Source organism: Nestor notabilis, unplaced genomic scaffold (genome assembly GCF_000696875.1).
Source record: "Nestor notabilis isolate BGI_N333 unplaced genomic scaffold, ASM69687v1 scaffold11641, whole genome shotgun sequence".
Taxonomy (NCBI): Eukaryota; Metazoa; Chordata; class Aves; order Psittaciformes; family Psittacidae; genus Nestor; species Nestor notabilis.
The window spans coordinates 67,936-90,451 of record NW_009914474.1 but is presented as its reverse complement, the minus strand read 5'-3'; the positions used below and the strand labels follow the sequence as shown (position 1 = coordinate 90,451).

Sequence of the window (22,516 nt, the reverse complement as noted above, 5' to 3'; positions counted from 1 at the left end):
AATCCCAGTCATGATCTAGCCATTTTCTGTAACTTTCTGCAGAGGAACAAAGGGGCCAGAGCACATCAGAGGATCTGTTCTGGCTATTACTGGCACAGGCAGACTCCAGAGGGGAAGAGGATGTCAGTTCTAAGAAAAGAAGGAACTGAATGCATCCAGCTCCTATTTAACCAGCTCCTTCCCGTAAAACCAGCCCAGATAAAATTTAGGTGGTGTCTGAAAAAACTTCCCAGGTTTTTCAAAATACCAGCACACACCATATCTTCTACCAGCTACTGTTCTCTAAGGTAAAATAAACCAGAAGTTTATTTATGGTACCAGAAGTGGTACCATAAGAATTCCTCACCAAGAGGTATTAACTTCACATGATCATAAACCCTCAGAAAATGCAAGGAAGAAGGATGTTATCGCTATAGTAGAAGATCCCCTAATAAAAACAACAACATGCTCCTGTTCTCTTACTGTATTCTCTCAGTTATTGCGGCTTCCTTTTGTTATCATAGTTTCTGGTGATGATGGTGGTCGGTCATAATCAGATACTTTTTGTTCCAGTGGGTACCAGAAGAAATAAAAAGGATGGAGTTTGGCTGCAGAGCATATCTAGCCATCCTGAACAGGGCAAGGGTTCTGGATACAGAGCACGTAGTCATGTAGTTGTTTGTATTCTCAACCGTTTCTTGTTTACCTTTCAGTTTCTTTGTGTCGCAGGCAGCTTTGAATCCTTTGTCACTGTGCACATACCAAGCTGCAACACGGAGCTCAATACTAATACTTGATATTAAATATTCCCACAAAGCAAATGGAAATATAATGCTGATCTTTCAAAAGACAAAACTGTTAAACTCTTCTTTCTGTACCTTTGTCTTACTTCCTGGTCTATAAACTCTCCCTAGGAAGTGGTGCTGAGAACGGTCATAATATCACTAAAAGTGGCTGGAAAGGTCATAAAAAATATCATATGGCACAGCACCCTGCATTAGACACAGCTGCTTAGCAGATTTCATTAAGTAATTTTAATTGAAAAAATAATCCACGTTGAATCCGTAGTTTCTCTCACAGAGATTCATCCATATATCTCAGAAACTTTTCTTTCAGTGTTTAACTCGTCACTGAGGTTTCTTCACTATTTTTGTAATTTCATGATAAGGTCTTCCCACAAAGCCACACCTACTCTTTCTGCCTTCTAGGTACCAGCTTTTCTCACGTTGGCCTCCATTTTTGACTTTTGCCAACAAAAGTGCTCTTCAGTCTTGAAAACTTTCCCCTGAGATCTAGGCTGCTATTAGCTACAATTCCTCATGGGGTTTTACTAAGCAGAATATGGCCACAAAGCAGAGTGTGTGACAGTTTTTTCCTCTCCTCACAAGAAGGAAAGAGCATAGACATGCATGAAGGTTCTGTGGGGAATGGGTTCAAAGACCAGATAGATAGCTGTTCTGATAACAGAAGGGTCATCTTAACATAGACGGGACATGCTTTCAGGACAGATTTCAATGCAAGATGAACCTATCTCCTCCTGGATGTGGTCTCATTACTCTGAAACATGATGAGCTGTCAGAAATGCACTGTTCAGTAATGCTGTAAAGCAAATAATACAAGCACACTGAAGTATGCATTCTTGTTTCATTGATAACAAGGGTTATCAACTAGCTGGAGAGGAAAATTCTTCGAGGATAAGCCACAGAACCAGAATTGCATTCTTTTGGATAACTTTCTTTTGGGACTGAAAAGCTGTTTTTACATTAATCATTTTTTTCTACCTTGTTCTCAAATTCTCAAATTGAGGTAGTTTAACTGATCTCCTTGCAAATTATTTCATTTATTTTTTCAGTGGCCATTATGGGGGAGAATCCCACACACCAGCACTCTCTGCCCCCTCCCCATACTATGCAGACTGATAAAGGAAAGAAAAATGCATGTATTTTGTATGTCTTGCTTGCTCAACAATGGGTTACGATGCAGACAGTAACTACTGAGGTTATATGGTTTCCATAGTGACAGTCCCATTAAAATGATCTGTTTCTGGAATTCCATCAGAGATCACTGGTGTGGTTAGGATGGAAATGTGCTGCAATAAGGGTTGGTCATTAGCTAAGCAGTAAGCAATAGAAGAATCCATTTCCCTAGGAATATTTTTAGGAAAATTAAACCAGCTTGCAAATGGCAGGACTATACCAAAATGTGCCTTGATTTACATTTTTATTGGTTTTATTGGTTAGTACTATTGAGCCTGTCAAACAATGCTTTAAGTGATTATGAATGTATCATGCTAATTCTATGACCATCCATAAAAGTATTTGTCACTCTCACAGTTACGATGGAAAGTATTAACCTGTGCATTATTACATGATTGTTGACAATACCAGAGTACCATATTCTAAGCAAAGTTTAGATTTCTGAAAAGCAGCCACTGAATCTTGCTCAACAGGATCTATAAGCTACCATGCCATATATGACCTACACTCCAACAATCCATTTGAATGTACCTAATAATGTTTCCCAAAGGCATTACTTAGTCAACTTTCACTCAGAATTACAGAAGGCAATATATTTATTACATCTTTGTAACATTTTCATTAAGGACCCCATTTCTGCCAGCCCCAGCCTTTTCACTACTTGCAATGCCAGAACTTATGGGAATTAGACTCCACAGCAATTCTCTCAAAACATCCACTCTTTTCTGCCACCAAAAAAAAAGGTACACTCTTGGTTTTAATTCTTAAATCTGTACTTTGCTTGATTTCCTTTTTTTTTTTTTTTTTGTAAAAACAGAGAAACATATGACAAACTAAAGGCACGTTAACTGCTGATGCTTGTAAAACAATTGGGAGACTGACAATGTACCTAATGTACCTCACACTATCATTTTTCAATCAGTGCTGAGTTCACCTACAGAGAAAAACCCCTAAGTTGAAGATAAGTCCAGTGCTGTTTCTTTCCACCTTTGCATTACTTTCAGACTAACCTTTTGGATGCACCTTTAGCTTAAATTGTACCAAGACAACAATGCTCCTCACTTCAAATCTTTACAAGGATTTGGAATAATAGGTAAAGCTGATGCACACGAACATTGTTGCTTCCTTATATATTACCTCTCTAGGCAGCATGCTGTGTATCTTCTCAGTCCAGCATATTGCATGCCAGAAACGCCTCTTATGCTTCAACTGATTTTAATACAGGGAAAAGCAGCTTTGCTCGAAAGGCAAGACATATTGTCTTGCTATGGCAGGAGAGTTATTAACAGTAACAATAACCAAACTCCGGAACTCTGCCACCTTTTTAATTTAGCAGTACATTTTTGTAGGAGAATACCTAAGCAGATACCCATTTCTTTAAACTAAATCCAGTCTTAATGGACTTTCTGGTTCAGGAATGCAGTTTCCTCTTGATTACAATGAAGCTCAATGAAACAAATAGAAAATATGTACTGGAAGTAAATGCAACTGCTTTTATTTTTAAAACTGGATTGGCCTAACCCCATATTCACCACTTCCTGCATATGCCGTTTTGCTTAGGGTGTCAGTTCTGTGACACTTTCTTAAAATGTTGGTTCAGTCCTAACTAATAAGACAGCTGTATTGAAATAAAGCAAGCTAATAAAAATATGTCTACTTTGGTATTTTATACAGAGGCTATGAACTTAACATATAGGTAAAATTTGAGAAAAGCTGTGAAGGTACTTATAGGTTATATTTAATGCCCAATAAATCAAATATTTGTTATAAATGAAATTGCCACTGGAAAACTCTTCAGTGAAGAACATAAAGGAAGGAAGGGGAAAGGAAGTTGAAGAAAACCCCTGAGCTCCCACACTGTAGGGCTCTGCAGACAAAAATCTCTTCTCATTAGCTCACCTTTGGCTAGTGATCTCTGTCCTGTTGCATCTGGCACAGCTAGACAATGTGTATCCGGACCTAAAAAAGAGTTTGGGGATCCACCAGTGGGTTTGGAAAGCCCAGCTTCCTGGCTTTCTGCCACTTCTCCACAGTCTGCTTCTGGCAGTTCATCAGGGTGAATCTGTACGCAGAAAGTTAAAGGCTGATCAACGTCTTCTGTGGCAGAGCTGTTAACTAGGTCAAGCCAGGACTGCCTCTCAGAATAAACCACTTTGGACGTCAAGGAAGAAGATGAGTCTTGGGAGTTGAAAGTGCTTTCAGGAGAGGAGAGGGAACAAGATGCTTCATTTGATAGCATTGAGGTGAAAGAAGACTTCTGCTGATCCTGCTTTCCAGAAAAAAATAGGGTGGGGGGAGAAAAAAGAAAAATTTTTTCCAAGTTATTCCTGTTCCTAGGTTTACATTTTATAGATATGCAGCTGAAATGCTGATGAAAACATTGTATAATCTGATTAATTATCCATCCAAACAGGTCTGAATTACGACATTCAATGTCCTACAGAGCAGTAACTTCAGAAACTAAGCCACAGGGAAGCCAAAGATAAAACAGATAAAAACCTGACAATGCCTAAAAACAAAAAACCAAGGAGAAACAGTGTTGAATATAGCCGTCTATGCTAGGTCTTACACTCACATTTACTCTTTACTTTGTCTTCACTTTATTGGTCTAATCAACTGTGCAGAGGAGAAACTCTGAATTAGCCATTGAACATGAAGTTTTCTGGAAGAATTCAATAAATCCACCAATGCCATGACCACTGATAGACAGAAATGGGCCCAAACACTGAAGTACCTTGACCTTCACAGCACACAAGGCCATTTTGCCTAGTCCATTCAAGGGACTAACCATTTACCAAAGCAAGAAGGCTGATGGGTAATGTGATGGCAAGTTAGTGGTAGAAAGAAAAAACAGTCAGTCATACAGCAGAGGGCAAGAAAAGGGGAACGGTACAATCTTTGTGCTGCTCGTTACCTGCTAAGAGTCATCATTCGTGAATCCGGAAGGGAACCAAAACTTCACTAGAAACACATAAGAAATCATGAAGACATCCTGAGGCCCTCCATACTGTACTTGCCTCAACAAGAGGACATACAACCAGAGATGTCTCAGAGACATCTAACAGTCATCATTAGGAGACAGGATTTTAATAAGTGAGGTCATGACAGATGCACAGTTCCATGTAAAGAAAGGTTGAGAGAAAGAACAAAGTTTTGGAAAGTATTTAACTTCCCAGGCAAGCAAATAAATGCACAGGTCTACAGTTGGTGTTTACACTGAGTTCTATTATCTGGTCACCAAAAGCAACTCACACATGAAGAACTAGCACTAGTCTGCTTCTTAGGCACAAAATGCCACTGAAAAGATGAGCCAAGAGAGCCAAATACACAAGTAATACATGGCAAATACACTAATACACATACAAATACCTTTAAAAGGATTATTGACAGTAATAAAGTAATGGAAGAAAAAGGAAGACAGAGGCTCATAGTGAAGCTTTTAGCAAAAATCATCAGAAATCTTGATGAAATCATCATGCTGTGAAAGCCATATTTCTTGTATCTGCTACTGCAGAAATTTACTCCTGCAAATCATCTGCTACTGGCTAATGCCAGAATCTGAATACCAGAGTTGATGGACCACAGTTCTGGCCAGTTTATGTTCTCAATACCTATGTAGAATAGATCTGCCTAATAACTAAAACAGATGATAACTAGACTGAAGTATCAAAAATTACTGACAAGGTGTTTCAAGGGAAACCCGGACAAGCTGCAAACACAATAGGGGGTCTAGCCTAGAATACTTATTTATAACCTGGTAAACTAGAAATAAGATACAGTCATATAAACCAGACCAGAGTGACAGGGTTTTTTATTATCATATATGAAGTTCTGCTATTCAGTGTTGCTGTAACGTATGCTACTTTCTTTTTACATTAAAAAAGCAAAGCAGATTTGACTTCCTGTGCTTATAATCTAGCTGTATCATGTAGCTACTAATTGATTCAGAAGATGAGGACTACCAGTAACACATTGCGGGTCACCATTTGTTTGTAGCACTTCCTTCACTTTTGTAAATTTTTAATGCCTTTCCTTCAAAGATTGTCCCAAACACTGAGGGACCAGACTTAATTTATATTCCTATACAAGATGTTACATTGTTCCAGGTGCAGTTTTATTTTTAAAGTAAAACCTTCATATATGCGTCCTAAAGTAAAGGACAAGGAGATGCTGTCATAAACTACATGTATGACCCTTGGGAACGCGTGTGACCTAAAGCATTTCATCTAAGGCCTCCTATCACAAATACAAACTGTTGAAGCATTTGTACAGTAAAGCAAGTGAATAGTAAAAGCTCTTGCTCACATAGTGTGGATGGTCTTATTTCAGCTATTCAAAGACAGAAAAGAAAGATGTTTGATCACACCTCTATTTTTCTAGCATTTGTCTGTGCAAGAGAAAATGCTATTGAAATGAAAACTGTGCCTCACTGAGTGGAATATATTTTAGTTTTCTTTTTCATTGTGTGTTAAACAAAAAATGTGGGTGAGAATAAAGATGACTGCCAGAATATGTTTCTTTTTCTCTACATATGTTGTGGGGTTTTTTTATTTTGGCATGACAAATGTTTACCTAACTTACTCAAGTGGTTCCTTTGGAAGTTTAGCAGTCATCCATATAATAATAAATCTCCATTTAGAGACATTTTAAAAAACAGATGTTTAAGAAAGCAGATCACAAGGATTCCACTGGAGATCAATGAGTCTCTAGGCATTTTTAGAGAAAAATTTTCACTATGAAACACCTCAACTGCTCTTTTGGGACTGCTACAATCTATTATCTCATCATAGCTGCTGGTTTTTGAACTTTAAATCCATTCATGTGTGAAGAAATTAATGTAGATAGTCAGTTTAACTTTTGCCCTACAGATGTTAAGATTTACTTGTTCCTGACTTGCCTTTTTCTTCCACAGTACCCAAGAGCATGAACAAACACAGAAAGCTCATGATCCTACTTTTTTTTTTTTAAAAAACTTTCAAAACAGTTTGGGTGAGCAGAGAACAGAACAGCAAATGAAAACATTGTGCTAGAAGTACAACAATAAAAAAACAAGCGACAGCTCTAACAAGTAACAGAGCCTGCACCTGAGTGGCTGTTAGTTTGCAGACTAATAGCTTTCAGTCTGGAGTTGGTCTTAAGAAGTTTGGAGGGCTTTCTGCTAAAGACAGCATTGGCTTGATTTTCCAAAATGTCTGTAGTACCTAATTCCTATTTTGCAAAATCCCTTTGGCTCTCAGGAGGAAGAAATCCAACTTTTTAAAAAAATAAAAAGAAATTAACCCATCATGCCTGTGGCATTCTTGGTGCTGGGCTGCGTTTCCAGAATGAGTGTCTCTTTCAGTAGCAATCTGAAAACATTCAGGAAGTCCTTCTGTGGTATAGCCACAGAGTATCAACCCAAATCCATCACATATTTGGGACCTTACAGCTTGGTTCAAACACTCCGCAGTGAATAAACAGGCAGCAAGCAATGCTTAACCAGCCTTCCCTGAGACAACCAAAAGCTCCACTCCTAAAATTGGCTTTCCAATAGAAGCTGTGCTTTCCCAATCCTTTCACTGGTTTTCTCACTCCAATACTTGTCCAGAAGGGAAAGGGGCATTAAGTTCGGTATTTAAAAGGCTCTGACTTACAGTCAAGCACAGCTGCATTGGTAACTAACTGTTCCTACCCACCACATAAGCAAGCTAGGCATAGGGCAGACACACGGTAGCTGGAGCTTATTTCAGTGGCCACATCTCAGTTGAAAAAATGACAACTTTGCTCAGGAGACATTAACCTTTGTCCATGAGGGAAGGGGTTTTAAGCTGGGGGTGAGGAGAAAAGAAGTCAGCTGAGAGAGGTAAAGGGTGGAGGGAAGATGACCTTTAAGGGAAAGGCTGAGGAAGCTGGACCCCTCAACATCTGCACCACACGTCCTCTGCTAAAACGCGGTGGCCAGTGCTCAAGAGCAGCAGATGGGAAGGAAACAACTGGAGATCACCTCTGCAGTAACAAACTGTCAAGCAGCAGGAAGCCAGAAAAACAGAAAACTAAAAAACAGCACCTGTTTAAAACTCACTGGAAAATGCAGCATTCACTGAAAGGTGAGCAGATGGAAAAGACATCTACAGCCTCTTAAAGGCAAGCCACTGAGATATAAAATTCAAGACTCTTCATTATCGGCCTTAGGCCCAGAATAACTCTTGGAGACGTATTGCCAAGGTTCCTATTTTCCCCTGATATTTATAGCTGCTTGGCCACATTTAACTTCCAGTTAATACAGGCAATAAAGAAACACATTTTACCCAGCAGTGAACACAACACACAACCTGAGTGCCAGCTGGGTTGTTTCACAGTGATTAATGTTAGACAACTGTTTCAGAGAGGAAGTGAAGAGCAACTTATTTGACTGAAACAGAAGCGGACAAGTGGGTGACAGTGTGACGCATGCTCCCAGCTTTATGCCAGACAAGCAACCCTGTGCATGATGTCTCCTTTTATTATTGCCTGTGACCGCACAAGCTTCTTCAGCTCATCTATATATTTCAAATTTGTTCCTATTTCACTGCCTCTGTGCCCATCTCAGGTCAGATGTCAATTCAGCATGTTGTACAGGAGCCTGTACCATACCAACGAGGCAGAAGACATTTCCGTTCCATGAGATGCAATGAGATGACTTAGTACTAAGTCTATTACCGCATTACCTCAGTGATAACTTTCAGCCAGGGAAGGGAAATGCTTGAACTTGGGATTCTTTATTTCAGCTGCATTACCATCCCAAACCAGATTACTTATTTCTAAACACAGAATTAAGTAAACCTTGTATCTTAAAGTGCACATAAGGGGATGTGAGATCACTGAGAAAAGCAACAATACAGAAACAAGATTAATAGGGCAGTAAGTAGCTAATAATTAGGTGAGTCAATTTGATTAGACACATAAGGGTGCATAGCGCTTATTCTAATTTATGAAATGAAACAAGCCAAGAAGGAATATTCTGGGCAAATATGCTACAGCAAGAGAGAAAAATAGCATAGATTCAGGGACGATGCCTATTTTTTCTTATCTATTTTTCAGAGGTAGAAGAAAAGAAATTATTTTATCACTGTAATAAGAGACTTCTTTCCCTTCACTGCCACAAAAGCAGCTTCAAATTCAGCAGTCTTGAGAACAAGTCACTCAAAATAAATAAGTATGAACCTGTTGGATGATGCTACTGGGGTCACAAAAAAAGATAGATTTGGGGCAGATAAAAAGAAGTAAAAAGAATAGCATGAAAATCTGGGTTATGGCAGTGTGTTAAAAACCTTGTAAAGAAAAGACAGCGTGTGTACGAGGCAGAGTGGACACCTTCCTTTTTCCAGCAAGATAAATATTCTTCCATCTGAAGGAGTTGTTCTACAGCGTGAGGCTCCTGGCAGCACAGGCTGATTTCACAGGCACACCGGGTGAACATTTCTAGCAGCTGTTTCGGGTTATTCCTCAAAGGTCCTCAGTGTTGACAAGAGCCAAGCAACGAGAGACAAGCCACCTACTGTAACACTTACCAAAGGAGGAGGTGTTGGCTGGACTGTGTAAGGGGGAGGTGGTGTGTCTGTTATTTCGGGATCATCATGTTCACTTTCACTGTAGCATTCTGAGGCAGGCACAAAAAATGAGCAAAAAAAAAAAGTGTTAGACCAACGCTCATATACTCCTTGCAGAGCTGTAGTAACCAAAGATGACCAAGTAGCATGTTTTGGGCCGCAGACAACACTGTAAAAAGTCAGTGTCTCCTATAGTGAAAATTAACTCACTTGTGGTAATATTACACTACTTCAAGGCAACATATGTTCTTTTTTTTTTTTTCTTCCTCTAAGTAAAAAAATTTGTTAATTTGCTATGGATGGAAACACTTGGTGCACAGCTCTAGATAGCTTCACAAACAGGTCTGGGGTAGGGTTTCTTTATCCTCCCTTAGAAGCCTTTAAAAGAAAGGCTGCATCACGTCAGATGAGTTAGGGAGACCTGTTGGAAGTAGCAGATTCTGCCCCTTAATCTCTAACCACTAACTTTTCCTGGAGGTAGCAACAGGCATTGGTGTTTTGACTGCAATTTTGGAGAAAACAGATTGCTTGCATGGTGCTTTGGAAACCACAGAGCAGACCCATGAGAGCTGTCTGTCACCACATGGTAACTCACATAGGCACACTGTGCAGCATGGCAGCACATGTGCAGAGCTAGTACTAAAATTAAACACAGAACTCTCGGACTATACAACCCACTCTATTTTTTATTTTTTTTGTTAGTATGAAGCAAGCTAATAGAGCCTGGCTGTCTTTTGACATGTGGCAGAGAGGCAGTTGTGGTGTTATTTCTTTCAACTACCTGTGCAGCAGGTGAAAGCATTTTCTCAGATGCTTTTATAATGTGGATTAAATGAAGTGATAATCATTGCTAAAATAAGACACAAAAAAAGGGAGGTGGTAAATCACTGCTTCCTATTCCCAGGTCCTGGCTGTAACCACTGGAGAAGATTACTTCCCTCTGCTAAATTTCCTGGCACGCATCAGCCTTTCATATCCTACCTTTTTAGGAGCAAGTGCTTGCATTCTGCCCTGCACCATGTTTGCAGGGTGACAGTGCTCACCCCTGCCCAACTCAGCTGGGGACATGAAAGGTTAGAAGATATAATCAGAACTTAATGAGGACAACGTGAGTGAGTGACAGATGACAGAACAGAGGCTGCTCCTGCAGTCTCCTTTGGGAGCCAGCACCCTGCGCTGCCTTTCCTGCTGCCAGCCACACACAGAGCAGCTTGTGCTGTCCAAGAGCAACTGAGTCTCTCTGGTGGAAACAACCCTCCAGCTCTGTCCCCAAGTGGGCAAGGGTTGTTTATGTTCAGGGAGTACTTTGTAAGAGCTAAACTCATAGGTTCACGCCACTAGAAAGTGGTGTGTTGGCAATGGTCTCTGGGAAATCACCTGTGATTATCTCATCTTTTAATTATATTAATACCTGCACACTTTCTTTTTTGTTCATGTCATTTGGGAGGTTTCATAAGCACAGTGTGTGGGAAATAAAATTTTAAGAGGGGAGATTTTTACACATGAGAGAGAACTTTCTAAGCTGTTAACAAAGTGAAACAAAGAGATTTATTATTTTTTCCTCTGTACTATAGGGGGGGGAACTATAGGGTTTTTTAATAACATAGTTACTACTCTGTTTGCTGGAAATACGTCCTGGCACATCTTAGCATAAATGCCTGAGACAGGTTGCAATAAGGCCTATATCAAATTCTAAGGTTCTATTAATGCCTTCTTGAATAACTCTCAGTAAAGAGCTTATTGTTTCTACAGCTTCCCTTTTAGGCACACTGAAGAACTGAAAAAAAATATCAACAGCTGTTTCTGATACTCTGAATATGCAAATGGGATTGGGGAGGGGGTGTTAAAATGTATAGAAAGTACATGAATACACAAGAAATGCCATAATAAGAGTCAAGACCCTCCTGAAGAGTTATGGTGTGTGATACAGAGGGGAAAACCAGGTCGGTAGGAACAGAAGTGAATGTGGGTAATGACAGCATTTTTCTGAAACGTAGCAATGCCTCTGTAGGGACACATCCACCTAGGTTTGTCAGTGGGGTGCTGAGCCCACACTCGAGGCAGCTGCTGGAGCACCTGTGGCAAAACATACATGGAAAGATGAGGAGGTGTTTGACACCAGAATCAGAGTGCCTTTTTCTGAAAGGGAAATGAGCCACTGGCTTTAAAAGCTGAAGAAATCTTTGCTATGTTATGTTTATTGCAGGTAAATCAGATAACCTGCTGCTGAGTTGATTATTTTGTATCTTTCTGTCTTTTTTTTTTTTTTTTTCATTAAGATTAGTGGACTGATTCATTTTGAAGTATTTTCTAACTCTTGATTCAGCCAACACAACCAATACTACATTTTTTGAGGCTTTTAAAAAAATAATTTGTTTTTATGTACAGAATTTTGACCATCCTCATCTTCCATCAAACTACTCCTTTGTGAAGACATAGACAACATATTTGGACACTTCCTGAGTAAAATTGTCATGCAGTTCTTGCTACATAGCCTAATACTTATTATAGGCCTTTATCCTAATTCACTCAGACTGTTTTGATACAAAACTAGGTTCAAAGAGGATACAGGCATTTTGCAGAAATCTAGGGATATGGGAATTAGCAAGTTTCCTGACAAGAAATAAAGGGAAACCATGAACTGAAAACAAAGAAATTTATGAGACCCGCTGAATCTCCAGAAATCAGTGTTATTATGTTTACCAGCCCCAAAGCTGCTTTTAGTGGCAGAGTATATATGGGGCCAGAATATAAACAGAGCTAGATCAGACTGATCAACAATGGAATTACATGTCCAAAGCCTAGACATAAATCGCGACCATATCTGGGGAAATGGCAGAAGGGATGCAGTGATGCTTAGACAAAACAGGCTGCATCACCTAAGTATTCATACTACTGCAAATACCAGTTACTTCATAATGATAGCTCCTTCATAACCTGAGCATCTCTAAATAAGGCACTGGATACCTATACTCTAAAATTGGAGAGTCAAAAGCCCATATGATGATATGTATTCTTCAGGTCAGAGTCCATCCATGGTTTGCTAACTCAAGACTAGCAACAGTACTTCTCATTCTAAACCAGCTCCCAGCATGTGTGTCCTCACCAGCAGCTTTTCCAAGTCCTCTGACAGGTGACTTGCTTTGTCCTTTGCCCAGATTTGCAAATCAAGTGCAGATATTCTCCCACCAAAAAACTTCTATTAGGATAGTGTGCAAATTAAGACAATAAATAAACTGCTAGGGAACTCTTAAAATTACTCATTCCACAATGAACTCTTGGGCTTGGCTTTGAAGCAAATTGTGATCTTCATAACTCCACTACCACCACACATACCCACCTCTCTCCCCACCTCCAACACTGCTGTTGAAATCCCCATCAACAGAGGAGACACTAGGGTTGGGTCTATACTGCACAAGGTATTCCCCAGCTAGTGAGCTCCCAGCCCTCAGCACAACTTCTGTAATATACCTTACCAGCTCAAATCACAGAGTAGCACAGCTGTTTCTCTTTGCACTTAGTAGGCTTATAGCAAGCCACCAAATTGCCAGAAAGTAGTTACCTTTCACAAGACCACTGAGTGTCTCTCAGTGGCACTGTTTCTCACCATTGTTTCTTTTTCTGCTACTATTCTGTGCTGTGTCAGTGCTGTTTCTCTGAACTCAGCTGGCAGACAGACCCAAGTTGACAATTTAAAAGAAAGAAAAGAGCTGACAAAAATTTGGTCAAGCAAAAGCGGAGAACGTGATGTAGTTACACACTGAAACTGCTGTTGGGAACATACCTTCCTCATTCTTCCCGTTGGGTGCCTGAGGGTCTACAGCCATTCCCAGCTTACTTAGCCACCTGTGTTTGAAACAGAGGGAATATAGAGTTAGGGATACTCACATGCTGTTCAAAGTTTTGTCCCTTTCAGATGTGTTCTACATTACCACATTCATTATCATTAACCTGAAGACTGTGGTGAGCAGGACTAGTAGCCTGAGACATCATCTTTCCCTGATCCTGAAAAAATCATTACTGATGACCAGGCAGTTGCATTCGTGGAAGCTAAAGGAAAGGTCTGTGTGCTGTAACAGAACTTCGGTGGCTTAGTCCTGCTATTAAGGGGTCATCTTTCACCTGGGTGAAGCAAAATGCACAGTAGCCATAGAAGATCATGTCAGCTGCCTTGGCCAAAGCTATCACAAAACAGTCTAAGAGCCTAAGTCATTTAAAACCAGACTTTTGACCATTCCATACTGCTTTCTTCAACTCTGTATATGCTTTTGGTCTTAGAAAGTCTCACTTCCTGTGTTGTTTTAAGCTATTAATAGGGTTTTTTCCATTTCCCTTCCTAGGTGACTGTATTCTTCTAGTGCTAGAAACAATCTCTAGATATATTTTTGTATATTGTTCCATTCAGATCTATCCAAGTTTTAAGAATTTAACAACTGAAAAAGCTCAAGCCTTTCACATTAAAACTCAAGGCCTAAATAAGGAAAGAATGAAAGACAGGAATTAAGATTCATAACTCTGAAAAACATTGTGTCTGATCTTGATTCTACTGAAGCAGTGGGAAATTTGCTTGTAAGATCATTGTCGAAGTAGCTGGATTCTCAGACTGCAGTGTGAACAGTAGAGCCACATAACAATTCAAGAAAACGAAGTGTCATTTCTGCAAGAGTGGACTACTGACTTTCTTCTAACAGCTAATAAAATAATTCTTTTAAATAAAAAAATTGTGACAGAAAAAAAGGTTTGCTAAAATCAAGACTTTATTAACCAAAAGGTCAGACAGATTGCCAGTAACCACATGCAACTGGCCAGGTAAATGCATGTAGCTAGCCAGCACACATTTACTTTTCATGTGCGCATGACAATAGCAAATACATGCTAAATTAATGAAGCAAATTACTGTATTAATAAATCCACTATTGGTTTAATATATATGCATGAAGAGTTACAAAAGGTCACGATCTGTCAAGCATTTATGTGCACCAGTAACTTGACACACACGAATGCCCCAGTGAGTTCAGTGGAACCACTCACATTCATATGTATTTGCAGGACTGGAGCCAAGAGAACAGATGTCTTTTAGCCTGTTTTGACATATGCGTGAGTATGCATGTACTTTACGTATTAAATGCATGTATTTTATACTTTTCCAAGGAAAACATCATCAGTTACAACAGTGAAGAATTAGTATTAGTGTAATGTAGTGCAAGCTGCTCTAATGCTAGGCTATCTAGCTTTAAGCCAAATTGAAATTTACTCGAGAAGTGGAGTTTGAAGAAAATCATTCTGGGGACAGAAGAGCTGGGACACCTGCATACAGTTCAATCACTCACTCACATAAGACTAAACATTTCAAAAGTGCCATTAGGACACTGAGAATTTCCAGCTGGGCTCCAAACTGGCTGTTAGCACTCACTAATGTCCTCCATCAGCTCTAATTTTCCTTTTCCTTCTCCCTTCATCTTTCCCTCCCTATTCTCTCAACTACAGAAATATTTCTGTCCATCAGTCCCTCATTCTCAGTCCTGCTCAGCCCATCTGCCTCACGAACTTCTCACTCTGTTCAGGAGCTCTGGTAGGAAACACAGCAATACAAGAACGGATGGTTATCTTTCCACCAGTACACTCTGTGCTGCTCCAAGTTGCAATGGGCAACATGTTCTTTCTATCTACATGGCGACATGTTCTTTCCATCTACATTTACCTGTATGCATCTATAGAGTACAGATTTATGAACACAGATAAATATGCATACACTACTGTAGTATCGTACATCTCTATCTATAGCCATTTTGGTAGGCCACACACATTCTTTCAACCTCTGTCATTTTCTGCTGTGGTAAATATGTATGAGGTCTCCTGCCTATAGAGGGAAAGAACAGTAAATGCCCTATGAAGACTCTCACAAAGATCACCAGCAGAGCCATGATTAAAATCATGGATTAAGAAAGGAGCTCTCTTCCCATTTAGATTATATAGCTTTGTATCTGTATTTGGCCATTTAATGCAATAACATTGTGAACAGACTGCAATCTGAAGTAAAAAAAAACCAAAGAAGATAGATATGAGATGTATACAAATCAGCCAAAACTGGATCAGTCGCATGGAATATCTATTTCTGATAGCTCAGTGATTTCTAAACGGGCAGTATTCTTATCCATTTTACTTCTTGATTAAAAACTGCATGGATGAATTATTGTTCTTACGGACATTTGTGGAAAGAAAATTGCTGATCTGTCATGAGGATCGATTAACTGCAACATAGTTTGGCATTGGAGTAAATGTTTACATACATTAAAGAATCGTCCATTTCTATCCCTGTAACCTTCCCTGTTAACTGACATGCTACTCAAAGCAGACACTACCATTTTGTAGTCCTAGATCACTTCTGGGACAAAACTATATTAAGCTTTTCCCTCTCTTTGCTTTCTTCCCTTACTTGTCCTAAGGTGATGAACTTGCTATCAAATCTTAGCACCTCTCTAATGTCATCAAGATTAGTATCAAAATCAGGCTAATAATGTAATTTTGATTTCAGCTGTCATTAGTGAACAAATAGCAGTAGGTTCCTTTTATACGGTTACCAGAAAATAAAACAGACTTAGTAATTCCCTGAATAACATTGTCAACAACCACTTGACAGGGAGAGAATGAAATTTCAAAGGGTGTTCTCAGGCATGAGACAGGATGTAACATGGCCAGTCACTCCTACTTACGTGTTCATTTCCAGAACATTTTCTGCCGCAAAATAAAATGTCTTGATCTGTGGGTGGCTGATCTTAATAGCACTTCAGGAAAAGAAAAATAGAAGAGATATGAAGAAAACTAGTTTACATAAGAAACAAAAAATAATAGCTGAATTAATTATTTAAAATATTTATTCACTCCACTATATTAACCTGGATCAGTTTATCCATCCAAATAGCTCTTTCCTTAAAACTCCAGTGTATTTTTAGCTTATTTCCTAGGTGACTTTATTCAGAGGATATAAACTACAGGAACTAAAAAAGAAAGAAGAAAGAATAAAAGAAAGACTTCCATTATTCCATTAGATAATTCTGTTGCATGCCCACATCTCGAATACTGTGTGAAGTTTTTCTTCCTGCAGCTCTGAAAAGCAAAGTAAACTTAAAAAAGGTTCCAAGAAAGCACCAGGGGTGACCCAATGTATGAAACAGCTTCCATGAGTGGTTAATCAGGCTAAGACCCTACAGCATGGAAAACTGATGGTTGAAGGAAGGGACATACGATACAATAAAATCATAAGTGGCATGCAGCAGGTGAAGAGTGACTGACTCTTCACTGACTTTTCAAAAACAAGTTTTAGGGGGCACCAAAAAGGCAACTAAGTGGCAGGCTTGAAACAAACAAAATGGAGATAGTCTCCTGACTATGTTTTAGTTGAATATCCACCAGTAAGCCTTTCAGTCTTTTTTGTTTGGTTAGGGTTTTTTTTCCTAAAATACAATCTTCGATCCAGAGACTGTGTGGCTTCCCTCTTTTGTTCCTCATTAGACAACTTACTCTATGCCATGGAAGCACACCCAGATGACCCAGCAGCACTGCTCACTCCTCACAGCTCTCCTAACTTACCCTATCCCAAATAAGTGATATGCACGTTTCTCTTGCAATCACCTACAGCCAACAGCTGCAGAAGTGAAGGGCAACATTTTCCCATGGTCCTGTACTATATGACTCAACTTTGAGAAAATAAAATAGAGCTCCCCATATTGAAACTAGATGTCCCCTTTCTTTGGAGGAGTCAAGCCCACAGTTAATCTCAGGAACACCTGCAGCTAATCACAGTGTGAGATCTCAATAGAAGTACAGAAGCTTTCTCTTGAGGGACAGTATAAAACCATGCTGAGCTTTGTAACTTTGAACACCAGCAACACCCCTCCAAACCTTTGAAGTGTACTCAAAAACAGCTGGAAGTCAGTGCTGCATATGGTGTTTGGAGAGAATATTTTGAAATGTGTACCAAGCCAAGCAAGGTTTGTATCCCCTGCACAATCAAAGGCTTCAAGTACAGCACAAAGTTGCACCATTGAAGCCTAAAGAATAGTTCTGAGTTGGAGGGAACCAGCATTACGTGCACCATTGCTGACCTTCTCACCTAAGAGAAGGTATCTGAGATGGACTGCAACTTACTTGCAATCAGTGAACAAAGAGGAGGGGGGAAAAAGCATTTGGCATACTGATCTACTTTTTTATTTGTAGTTTTAACAGAGCACATCTGGCAGAGTATTTTCAAAAATATTTTTGCAATATGGTTTTCTTTCAGTAGCTCAATTAATGTCTCATTATTAATACAACACAGAAGAACTCCCCACAGCTTCATTGTCAGGCACTACTGAGACTCAATTCCTTGCAATGTTGTAAAAATCATGCAAAATTGGATGCAAGAGATAAACTTACTGCTTTTTTTTGCATTCAATTGCTCGGTCCACACTAAAGTCCGGAAGTCTGATAAATCCTTCTGCTTTTTCAGCCTGCAATGAAAAAAAATTGAAAATGGTGATTTTCAACCAATCGGTAAGCTATCAGACTCCAATGCTCAACAATATTTAACATGCAAATGCTTGGTTTTGACAGCTCTTTATACTGTGAAAATATATGCTTATCACCATGGGGACAGATTACATCCAGTGTTTTGGCTGATATTTGGGAACAAGAAATATTCCTATATCAGCTACTACTTTTGCAAGTCCTCGGTGCTAGAAAGCCACCACTACTGTCTTTGCAAGTGGCAGTCTGTGAACACAGGATTTGTTGTACACTTCTCAATATCAAAGTGGCTGCAAAAGGAAGGATTCTCAACTTCTACAACAGTGCTGAGGTAGATCCCCTCTCCTTCTCACCTCAAAGCATTTGTATCCAAGCACCCTTATTTAAGATTCCTAAGTCAGTCATAAGTTTAGTCCAGAGACTGAGATTGTCCAGTGCACAATTTAGATTTGGATCAAACTAAGACTAAAAACAGCAGAAAGTTGTAGGAACCCGACTCCTTTGCAGCCATCAGTGATCACACAACTTCTTTCAACAAAGAGACCAGACGTGCTTTGTGCATAGAACACAGAAAATGAAACTACTGAACCTCAGCTTTAAAACAAGAAGCCTCTCAAAAGAGATAGATAACATAAGAGAGGATGAATGAGGGTTATATCATCTTTTCAGGTCTGAATGTTGCATATAATCACAAAGGAGTGTTTGTTTCATTATACACTATGCTGGGCGGAGAAGAGATTCAGAGCAGCCCTGCTGAGAAGGACTTGGGGGTGGTGGTTGATGAGAAGCTTGACATGAGCCAGCTTCAGTGTACGCTTGCAGCCCAGAAAGCCAACCGTATCCTGGGCTGTATCAAAAGAAGCGTGACCAGCAGGTCAAAGGAGGTGATCCTGCCCCTCTACTCTGTTCTTGTGAGACCTCACTTGGAGTACTGTGTACAGTTCTGGTGTCCTCAACATAAGAAGGACATGGAGCTGTTGGAGCAAGTCCAGAGGAGGGCCACGAGGATGATAACGGGGCTGAAGCACCTCCCTGATGAAGACAGGCTGAGAAAGTTGGGGCTGTTCAGCCTGGAGAAGAGAAGGCTGCGTGGAGACCTCATAGCAGCCTTCCAGTGTCTGAAGGGGGCCTATAAGGATGCTGGGGAGGGACTCTTCATTAGGGACTCTAGTGGTAGGACAAGGGGTAATGGGTTTAAACTTAAACAGGGGAACTTTAGGTTAGATATAAGGAAGAAGTTCTTCACAGTGAGGGTGGTGAGGCACTGGAATGGGCTGCTCGAGGAAGTTGTGAATGCTCGAAGTCATGGTAGGACAGAGCCTTGTGCTACATAGTGTAGTGTGTGGTGGCCCTGCTCATGGCAGGGGGGCTGGAACTAGATGATCTTTAAGGTCCTTTCCAACTCTAACTATTGTATGATTCTGTGTGTTTTTCACAGATGTATAACAGCACCACATATAATGATCTATGTATATTTGAAAAATACATGTCTGAAATTATGTGAATTCAGAAGTGACCCAAAATGATGCTAGGCAGAGATGGCCTCCCCTGGGTAACTGTAACATGAACCATTTTGTAGGCTTATCTATATATGCCTCTGTGTGAGTAAGGCAGAGGCAATATTAGCTGCTTCCATGCCAGGAGGTGAAACAGTGCAAGGGGATAGTTGCATGTAGCTGAGCAGTGTTGTTATAAACACTGCAAAACAACCTCAGAGGGTTTTGGCCGCCCAGATATCATTCTCCTTAGAAATTTTCAGGCACAGTACAGGAGGTAGCAAAAGCCAAGCACATTTATATCACACTGTTTATATGCAGACACCCCTTTCTGTGTGGGAGAGGGTTTACAGAGCATTGGCATCTCTGTTCTGGGTCAGCTGAACTCTGTCAGAGCAAAATTGAAGTTATCAGCCTCAAATCCCTGTTCTTGCTGCCTGCGGCTGAAATATCTTCCTTTACTACATCTATCTACATTCACCAAATCAGCAGCAATAAGACTAGGATTCCTTCTGAGAGGATCAATGATGCAGGCAAAAGTCTATAGCACATAATATCAGGAAAAGCTGTACTTTCCAGACTATAGGGTGTTCATTCCTGAATCACATTTTTGCTGTTCCCAGCCCTTATCCCTGGGCATATTAAAATTCTGAAAACGTACACTGAGTTAAAGCAGGTAAAATATACACAACAATACAAAGAGAGAGGATAAATGAAGATGACTGACAGCTACTCGAGTCACATTATGCATAAATATAAAAAGTCCATAAAAAGCTGTTCATCGAGACAAGTCTTTGAGCTTTAATGCTTGGAAGTATGAATCTCTGAGAACTGAAATATGGATACAGAATGGATATTTCAGTGGGTGGCTTCCCCACACCTCTGCATATATATATATATATATTCTTTGGTATACAATAAATCACAGTTGGCATAACCACCATTCCTGTAGCTTACACATATTAAATTTATATTTTGCATCTTCACTAGTAAATGGTTTTGCCTGCTCCAGGACAAAAAAAACCCCAAAACGAATAAACAAACAAAAAAGCCAAAAATGCACTTGAAGGGTTTTAGTTTGTTATTTTCTTTCAGTACAGAACCATGATGTTTTTCAGCATCTTAGCTGAAAAAAATTTTGATGTTGCAATGTGACTTCAGTTGTACCAAAAATTGCTGGTTTGCTATTCTGGGTTTTTAAATTTCTCTGACTATATTTGTATGTGTCAAACTTGTTTAGAACCTGGCTTGGTGAGCTTCTGTTTCCATTCCACAGGTTGAAATTTAGTGAGAGTAAACTCACTGAGATAAAACAACAATTAACTAAAGAAACAAAAGAGATTAGGTTCTTTGAGAAGTCTTTTTTTTTCTTTACATGTATATTTCAATCAATTACACTTTAAACTACTATTTTCATCCCAGATCCATAGTTACAGTAAGTATATAGAGATGAGCAGATGAGTAGGGGTGAGTAAAGGAGGAGGTTCTATTCATCGGCTGCATTGTACTAAAGACAGAGAATGCACTATCCTTCATTTCTGTACTGAAAAGAGCGTTCACTCACTAGACCAGATGCAGCAAGAACATTGGTATTCCTGTTTGGTTCCCAAGACCAGAGTAAGAACACCAGAGATGAGCCTCAAAAAGTATTCATGAGGTGTCAAACCCATTATTGCACACATTGCTGGATGAGAAATGTATTCAATGACATTTTTTTTTCTCTGCAGTATGAATCAATAAACCCAGTTTTAAAAATGCAGAGATCCAGAAGATCCTGTGTGAAGGAATATACCCAGGTACCTTCTCACCCACTCATCAATAAACCCATGGCCTGAGCGCTGTAAGTCATCAGGTGGGTGAGTGGACTGACTAGGTTTTTGGGTGGGTTGGCCTTACATTTTACGAATGCAATCACAGCTCAGTAGCCATTAGTCTAGCTTGTATCCTGTTAATAGCTTAGGGTGCTGCACAAGCACTCATGCAATGGCATTAGATAAGTCACTGTCTCTATAGCAAATGTATACAAATATTTGAGCATTCAGATTTTGTATTGGACTAATACAAAAGGACCTGTAAGCCAATGTGGGGGTCACTTGTCTGGTGCTTCCACTCATGCAGAGATAGAACTTGGGTTTGACACACTGACATATCCAACGAATATCTAAATTAGAGGATTACTGTCTAAATTGTTAATGAAAATAGGTCTGTAGGCTTTGATTTCAGTAATTTACATTTACCAGGCTTACTACAGAGAAATCTCCAGACTTCTTATGCAGTATTTGACACGTTCCAGTTAGTAAAAGATTATGTTCTCACATATGCATTTTCTCTCAATATATTCAGACATTCAGATTGTGTATTAATTCTGTCAGTGATTTCACATTTATTCATTTATAAGAAAAGTTTAATGTTTTATTTTATGTATGAGTGAAAAGAAGGAGGTTAATGGTGTGATTTTCTTTAATGTTCTATTGGTACATATCTCAAATATGCCACCTATGTAATAGAAACTGGGGGTTTGATGGGTATGTAGCTCCATAATTATCAGAAAAGGGGAAGGAAAAAAAGAAAAACAAGTCATAATAATAAAACATTATAAGTGTTATTACAGTCAGCAAATAGAGCTCCAAATAAACATTAGGAGCAGAACATGTGGAAGTCATCTTGGACTGAAAATTACAGTCATTCTTGGAATGAAAATGACATTTTAAAACTTTAAAAGTGTATAGAAGTCTTAGATGTTTTTCTTTCTCCAAAATGTTATCTTTAATATTACTTTAAGCATGCTATTATTTAACTCACACATTTCACTCATCTTGCTTCAGATTTTATTGCAATGCTGTAAAACAGCCCTAAAAACTCAGATTGAAAGAACCTTGACCTGTTTCCTATTTAATCAGGATGTTTAAAAGAATAGGCTGTTATCTCTTGTGGGTTTTATGCAGGCTAGCCTAACACATAAATCTGCACTCTTTGCTATGCCCAATTGTAG

At 39.4% G+C, this 22,516-nt stretch overlaps 1 protein-coding gene across 1 annotated transcript in view; it reads right to left on the bottom strand.

Moving 5' to 3' along the window:
- The window catches only part of LOC104412857 (interactor protein for cytohesin exchange factors 1-like), a gene marked incomplete at its 5' end in the record, with an annotated part of 99,328 nt that overhangs the window by 9,200 nt on the left and 67,612 nt on the right, over nucleotides 1–22,516 (bottom strand). Inside the window, 5 exons of the mRNA XM_010023682.1 lie at nucleotides 3,855–4,221; nucleotides 9,485–9,573; nucleotides 13,308–13,369; nucleotides 16,237–16,308; nucleotides 17,939–18,012. Coding sequence (XP_010021984.1) covers nucleotides 3,855–4,221; nucleotides 9,485–9,573; nucleotides 13,308–13,369; nucleotides 16,237–16,308; nucleotides 17,939–18,012 — 664 coding nt within the window. The remainder of the gene's footprint in view (nucleotides 1–3,854; nucleotides 4,222–9,484; nucleotides 9,574–13,307; nucleotides 13,370–16,236; nucleotides 16,309–17,938; nucleotides 18,013–22,516) is intronic.